This window comes from Sinocyclocheilus grahami, unplaced genomic scaffold (assembly GCF_001515645.1).
Source record: "Sinocyclocheilus grahami isolate Dianchi unplaced genomic scaffold, SAMN03320097.WGS_v1.1 scaffold34.1, whole genome shotgun sequence".
In the NCBI taxonomy this organism is placed as follows: domain Eukaryota; kingdom Metazoa; phylum Chordata; class Actinopteri; order Cypriniformes; family Cyprinidae; genus Sinocyclocheilus; species Sinocyclocheilus grahami.
The window spans coordinates 91,059-99,392 of NW_015505213.1; the positions used below are offsets into that span (position 1 = coordinate 91,059).

Genomic DNA, 8,334 nt, shown 5'->3' on the forward strand with positions numbered 1-8,334 from the left:
GTTGATATGAACTTGCAGGTTGGCCTACAAAAAAACATAACTGCTTTACTCCATGCATACATAAAAATTGCATTGTGCATAGTGTACCTATGTCAGCCTACTGCAGAAATAGTATGCTAGTATGTTATTTCGAAATGCACACACACACACACACAAAACACTCAAGTATGACATACCTTTATCTTGAAAGCGGCGGTTCAGCATGACACAAAGTGTGTATGTGTGTGTGAGTCTATTACCTTAGCATCATTTTCAATTATCTGTCAGCATTGTCAGAGGGAAATTAAAAGAACCCAATTTCCGCAATGCCCTGCCTTAATCGACTCCTCTCTCCGCGCCTGTCTGAAGCCCACATATCCACAGAGCAGTAATGTGATGTTATAGACTTCTCTTTTCATGCTTGTTACATGAAGGAAGCCTTTTTGAAAGTGTGAGCCAAGACCAAAACAAGTGTTAAAATCTGGGGGTCCTGCATGGTTTCTGAAGCCTGTGACACAAATTCATTTAATTTATGACTTCAAGTTACTAGTTTTGGACACATATGCAGACACTGTTACAAGAATTATGGGTTAGTGGCATGACTCTTCAGAAATCTTCAGTAACGGTATAGTTTTGCAGTCATACACTGTGAGAGTGTGCATTTTTTTTGGGGGGGGGGGGGGTGCCAAGTCGCTTGGCTGCTGTCTGTATTCGTTTTATCATATTTGGAGAGACGCTAACCGGCTCTGACAGGGGCACATACAAGGGGTCCATAAGGTCACATATTTGGAAAAGCACTATGGAAAAATTATTCACCATCATTTTGACAATTCTCTATCAAAATCAACTTTGACAGCACATTGCTTGCGTCCTATTTTTGTCTGATTTCTTGCCTCAGGCCATAAAAACATCTCAGGAAAAACACTAGAAAAGCCAGAATACACGATTATGTCCCATTTTTATTAGTGCCATATGAATGTACTCCTTTAGCCCCCTGGTATTTTCATTTGATGTAACTTTCTAATTTATCCCTGAGTAAATAGCAGTCGTAATGCGAATGGAATGAAGAGCAGCCATGAGGCGCGTGCCAATGAGAGAAAAGCGGCCCTCCGTGCAGCAAATTATCTTCCCAGCACGGAAGCATCTGTGCTCAGCCGAGACGAGAGAAAAACAAGGCTTACCTCTCCTCTCCTGCTCCCTAAAAAAAGGCCAGCAATCAATAGAAAGTTCATTTCAGAGAGGCAGTCTGGTAATCTGTTTGGCTGCATGCGCACCTGTCCCTAATGATCTTTCCAGCACAACAGGATGACCTAATCTTCATTCAAATGAATGGCTGCACAACACGGACAATACTTTATCACTCTCTCTCTTGCGTACACAAAGTGATTGGAGGCATGAAGGCCAGTGGAAGACTGATCTGAGTTCAGGGAGTTAAAGGCAGTCTAAGAACATGACTTTTTTTTTTAGTTAGAAAATGGGAACTAATAGGCTGTTTATCAGTGCTTAAACTGGTTGTTGCAGGGGTTATTTCTTTTATATCTGTTTTCATGAGCATGTAAAAATTGGTTGAATTCATTCTATTTTAAGTATTACATAAAATCAAAAAAATTGAGTTCAGGGAGTTAAAGGCAGTCTAAGAACATGACTTTTTTTTTTAGTTAGAAAATGGGAACTACTGAAAATAGGCTGTTTATCAGTGCTTAAACTGGTTGTTGCAGGGGTTATTTCTTTTATATCTGTTTTCATGAGCATGTAAAAATTGGTTGAATTCATTCTATTTTAAGTATTACATAAAATCAAAAAAAATTTAGTACCATGTCATACAATGAATATAACAAAAAAAATAATTAAACATCAAATCAGACAAATGTTTCTTTCAAAAACACATGCATATATACATATACTCAAGTATGCATATGTATATTTATATAGATATTTGTATGTGTGGAGAAAGATAAAATAATTGTTTTAATTCTATTATAACAAACCATACAATGCTGTTTTTGTCCTTTCATTTTTACATAATTTTTTTTTTCCCCAAAAGCATTTAGACATGGAGAAATGTGTGCGTGTGTATATACAGTATATGTGTGTATATATATATATATATATATATATATACACACACACACACACTTTTCTGCAGGTTCTGAAAGCACCTTCATCCAAAGATAATTTGTTGAAAAAGAGGAAATGTGAGCAAATTATCGTGATTTTCATTTAAAGAGCCCGACTGTTACACACTCTTATAAGGGTAGTAAAATGCTGATTTTTGTTCTCAGAATAACCAGCTTTCTCTCGTGTAAATATCTCATACCATAGAAACTACACAAGGTGAATGTCTTTTGCAGTATATCTAAGATTTGAAATAAAATTATTGTTAATGTCAGGAATAAGACTGATGCTCAAAATGACTAAATCAGATCAAATTCTACACTTCCACACAGCACCACTGGATGGCGCCAAAGTACATGTGACAATCTGCATTGTAAATATCAAACAGAGCTTCAAATTAGGCACAAACCCCAAATAGTTTGTCTACAAGCTTTATTGGTACTTTATTGGCTTATTTTCACAATGCATTTCACAGACAGTCTTGAGCATATTTTCATCAAAACTGAATTATCATTTACAAATGACCTGCATGAAGAAACAGTGCATGAAGTTTGCGAGTTTTTAGAGCGTGTGCCGTTTCAGGTATTCGATCCACGATGGAGACGGCAAATTCTGCAAACCTGTTGTTGATTTTGACATGACAGGAAGGTGATAGGCCAACACAGCAGACGTTCTAGTTTGCTTTTTTGTTTTTAACTAAACGGCTAAAAACAATGAATAGTTGGGTGCAATATGCCATAACAGATCCCATTGAAGACAAGTGAGAAATAAAACTGCTCTTAAACTCTGCTACAGAAGACTAGAAGCCTCTTAACCTCTAACACAATTAAATTGCGTCAACTTTAACGCAGTTACACCACAGTGTTCAAGCACGCCAAGTACAAACGAAAAGGGAAAAAACAGCTAAAAACTAAAGATTTGTTGTGAAGGAACTTCGTAACCAAAACATTTCACTCCCTTTATCATACTGAAATGAATCAAAATGGCCTCCAAACAAGCTGAACGCTTCACTGACCGAATAGTAAAATGGAAAAACCTCATCGATTCCTGGCTTTTGCCGACATCAGTTCCTCAGACTACATTCTGTTATGGTGTTACGTAGCTGCGTTTACTTCAAAACATGGAGAACTACATCTACTGTGGAAGAGTGATGACTCTGCTTGAGAGAAACTGATAAGAGGTTTAAAAAGATTTCATTCTCAGTTACGCTAACAATTCAAACACTGGGGGGAGGGGAGGGGGTAAAGTTTACATTGCATCGTCTAAGGCCTTTTTCCAAACCAAACACGATTCTGTCTGTCTTCTCTTGTTCCACCATCACTTCTCGTGCACGGAAATAACACACTAGCTAACTTTCTTCACTCTGTCTTTGGCTTTGATCCGGGAATCTTGGCCTGGATCCTGTAATGACACAAACAAAAGAATATGACTACAGTCCATATGGAACAGGAAAAACATCCATTTATACAACTAATAACTTATTTAGTAGTATATGTATGTATATGTATATACATATATATACACACACACACACATATATATATATATATATGTATGTATGTATATGTGTGTGTGCTGTCAATCGATTAAAAAAAATTATTAAATCGCACATTTTTCTGAAATTTTCTACATTTATTGTAGTTCCTGTGGCTCAGGGGTAGAGCATTGCGTTAGCAGCGCAAAAGGTCGTGGGTTTGATTCCCAGGGAACACATATACTGATAAAAAAAAATTAAAAATGTATAGCCTGAATGCACTTTAAGTCGCTTTGGCGTCTGCTAAATGCATTAATTATTAATTATATTGCAATAATTTCACATTTAATCTTCAAATTAATGTATAAACAACAAAGACAGTATATTTTTTAATTTGTTTAATGGCATCTTTTTCTTTATGACTGAAGGCCAGTATACAGTATAATTGAGCGATATCAATTTTAACATTAGACTTTAAAAAATAACTTTTCTAATTTAAGAGAACTTTAACGTCACATAAACCCATTATAATAAATGTCATATTTACCTGTGCCCTTCAGCAGAAATATACAGAAATTAAAATTGAAGTTATCAAACACTAAATTAAATGTAGATGAATCCTTAAAGCTATAAAAGTTCTTTTTTCCCCTCTTCTTTTTTAGATGGACATCAAAGCAGCTGGTTATTAGGCTGTTTTGGTTGTTATTTCTTTAAGAGCTGCCGCTGCTGAACGTGACGCGGATCTGACACGCATCATATTTTCTCTAATGTGCTATATTACTCTTATTTAATCTTTTTACCTTTTCTGACCCACTTCAGGTCTTAAAGTCTCTATTAATGAGCTGACGAGTTAAATCGGGTGTGTTAGATGATTGAGACAGTGCTGGGCTTCTCCAGGACAGTTTTGAAAATCATTTCAGAGACATGTTCTTAAATGTGACTCATAAAATATATTACATGCATGCACAGTTTTAAGGCAGCTTTAATCGCCTTTTTGGTAACTTCATGACTTGACTTGCCATGGCATTGCATGCATGTAGTTTATTTTGCGCTTTGATATGAAAGGATACAGGCTACAGCGCCTTTGTGCGTGCAATTGAAGAGCACGCGCTGCAAGCACAGTACCGTTTCCGCACTTGTTTGTTCTGCGACTGAATAAATGCACTTCTTGCCAAGAGAATAAGTGACAGAAGCAGCAGTTGTGAGTGGGGTGGCCAACCCTAGCCCCGTCCCTGCGTTAAATATTTTTAACGCGTTAAACTGGAAAAATTAATCGTCTGCGTTAACGCGCTAATTTTGACCACTAAAAAATATAATATATATAAATGTACACACACACAGTCGTGGTCAGAATTATTGGCACCCTTGGTAAATATGATCAAAGGCGGCTGTGAAAATAAATCTGCATTGTTAATCATTTTGATCTTTTATTTAACAAATTCACAAATATCTAACCTTTCACTGAAATAAAACAATTGAAAATGGGGGAAAATCTCTATGAAATAAATGTTTTTCTTAAATACACGGTGGACAATTATTGGTACCCCTAGAAATTCTTAGGAGTAAAATATCTGTGAAGTATATTCCCATTCATATTTTCAATTATGAGCATACCAGGGTGATTATGTACATGAAATTATCCAGCCATGGCTGCCTGTTTCACAGGAATATAAATAGGAGGGAAAACAAAAGCCAAATTCTCTTAATCATCCATCACAATGAGAAAAACCAAAGAATATATTTCTGATGTTCAGCAAAAGATAATTGAGCTTCACAAATTAGAAAGTGACTTTAAGAAAAGAGCTAGAGCAGTGAAAATTCCCATTTCCACCATCAGGGCAATAATTAAGAATTTCCAATCAACAGAAAATGTTACAAATCTGCCTGGAAGAGGAGGTGTGTCTATAGCGTCCTAATGCACGGTGAGGAGGAGAGTTTGAGTGGCTAAAGACTCTCCAAGGACCACAGCTGGAGAACTGCAGAAAATAGAAGAGTCTCAGGGTCAGAAAAACTTTTTAAAAACTTTAAAAAAAATAAATTAAAAAAATCAAACAGCACCTACACATGTTGTTTGGGAGGGTTTCAAGGGGTCCAATGTGTATTAGAGAAAAACATTTATGTCAATGATATTTCCCTCCATTTTAAATTCTTATTCTCCAATGAAAGGTTAAAAAAAAATAAAAGATCAAAGATTAATGCAGATTTATTTTCACAGCCTTCTTTGATCATATTTACCAAGGGTGCCAATAATTCTGACCACGACTGTGTGTGTGTGTGTGTATGTATGATATATATATATATATATATATATACACACACATACACACACACACACACACACACGCCATGGAATTATTTCTCATTTGCATTTAATTTAACTTTATATTAAATATTAATAGAAACCATACATAGATAAATAAATAAAAAATTCAAATTTAAAAACTACTTCACACAGACAAACAATAAATAAATAAATGTGACAATCATCCAAGACTACTATCACTTTTAAAATTAAAATGGAAAACTAAAATAAAAACAAATATTAATAAAAACTAACAGTATTCTCAGTGATTCTAAAATAACCCTATTTTGTCTACAATTATTTCAAATATGCTACAAAATGATCATAAAACACAATTTTTTCATCTGGTTTATTGAAAACACCAGTCAAACAGACTTACTTTCCCAAAACATCTTTGATTTGCTTGTTCACCAGTCCATAGTAATGGTCAATTTGTGCCTGCATTAGGAGTGAAAAAGAATAATTACGGCATTCAGGTATACATTATAGGTTTATTGAAACTGAAGACTCTGATAAACACTTAATCAACCACGACAGCTGACTGAGCAAGAAGTTATCAATGCATACACATGCCAAACATACCTGATGCTTTTCATAGATCACTGGCCAACTGAAAGCACCTATGAGACCTAAAGAAAAAGCACATTTTGAAAATTACGGCATATTCTTAAAATTCTGACAAGTGCCAATTAACTGCAAATGAATAATAAACTAATAGGACAACAGTCCCAAATGGACTTACCCAAAATAAGAAGAGTCAGACCATTGAACAAGGCACCAACATAGGTCAGGATCCACATGAGAACTGCAAACTGGAAGAAGAGAGGAAACCATGTCAACATACTTCCAACAGGCCAGAGGAAACACTGATCAAAACTTACGCAAGGTGTAACAGTATTAAAAAAATAAGATATTCAACAAGGATGCATTAAATTGATAAAAAAGTTACAGTATAGACAGTTACAAAAAAATAAAAAACAAAAATAAATGTTCCGTTCTTACTAATAAAAACTCAAGAGTCAGAAAGATGGTCAAAATTGTAATGAAAGCTAAATTATAACGGATAAAAATGGATCAGTGTATGTTTAAATGCCTAATAACTGACCATTTTCATAAATTGTCATTGTACGCTCAAAAACGTTTCACTTGAACTCAAAATAGAAGGCCGACCCCTTTTTTGCAAGCTGACCCAACAAATGGCAGAGCCTGTTCAAAACCCACCGGCACATAAACTGTCACTCGTAACTGGACACGTCACTCAATATAGCCTTCTGACCACAGAGAGACTGAATGCTGGGACGGAATCTAACCGTCCAACTGCGGAAGACCTCCAGAGCTCTGAAAGGGCAGTGGGGTCAGGCTGTAACTCTATCCACAGCCCATAACTACCGCCCCCTTCACAGGGCAGTAAATCTCCTTACACGGATGCTTCCATCCTCTGGGCTCCCCTGCGTTTGAGACGTGGGTCAATGCAGCACCAAGAAAAGCCACGAGGTGCTGATTTAACATTAATGTTAGTGGCACTTTTCCATTACGCCACAAACTATGCTTAGAACACGGCGACTCCTTAAAATGCCAGACGTTTTGACGCAAGATTAGGAAGCGCTTATCCCTGGATCCAAACATGTATTTTAGTAAACCAGATGACTTGTGACCTCTAGTTCTGCTACTGTCAACAATTTTAGGCTTACAGGCCCAGAGTGAATTTTCAGAAGTAATATCACAAAATATTATTATTAAGATAAGAAGTAATATTTTCAACGTTATGTATATTTATTCATTTAAAAAAATATATATATTATTTAAATGTCTTGTTTTTGACCAACTCGTCAGAACTGGAATGCCCTCAGCATGGCAACATGGGCATTTGAGCAACAACGCATAGTGGGGTGGAAACTAATGCCTTGTCCAAATACCCACACTTGCAGTCTTTGCACTTGACCACTTATATGACGTATTTCCTGTATTTGGCCCAAGTGTTCAAGTGAGCATGTAGACCACAAGTGTGTGTCGAACTTTTCATTACCTGATGGGACACACTTGTAGTGTTGTAAAAATGCAAGTGTCTGCATAACTTTATTTAAATTTTAAATACTTTGCATTTTAAAATCAACTTCTAAATGTCTGTTTAGTAGTCCCTATAACATGACAATTTTAATTTGTGGTGCTTCTAATTAAGTGATAAAAAGCAGTTGCAAATGTTGTACAAAATATATCACCACTAATCTTTGCAACAATAACACGTAAAAACACGGTTTTTCTACCAAATTATCTGTAATATCTAATTATTATATTAATATTTAATTTGCATTGGAAAGGTTTCCTTGACCTCTCGTGAGATCTCGGCAAAAAGTCTCACGATTTAGTTCCAGAACATGATGCATGATGGGATACACCAAGCCTTGAATAGCGCTCCGGAGCGGTATTCGAGATAGTGTGGATTTAGTGTGCTTTAAGGGCACTG

The 8,334-nt window shown here is 35.9% G+C and overlaps 1 protein-coding gene across 1 annotated transcript in view; it reads right to left on the reverse strand.

Annotated features, from left to right (window-relative positions):
- Positions 1–2,509: 2,509 nt before the first annotated feature.
- The window catches only part of LOC107581299 (reticulon-4-like), an 8,787-nt gene continuing 2,962 nt past the window's right edge, over positions 2,510–8,334 (reverse strand). The window contains exons 2-5 of the mRNA XM_016266801.1: positions 6,613–6,682; positions 6,453–6,499; positions 6,250–6,308; positions 2,510–3,495 (exon numbers count right to left, since the gene is read on the reverse strand). Of these exons, the coding sequence (XP_016122287.1) occupies positions 3,453–3,495; positions 6,250–6,308; positions 6,453–6,499; positions 6,613–6,682 (219 nt within the window). The 3' untranslated portion in view covers positions 2,510–3,452. The remainder of the gene's footprint in view (positions 3,496–6,249; positions 6,309–6,452; positions 6,500–6,612; positions 6,683–8,334) is intronic.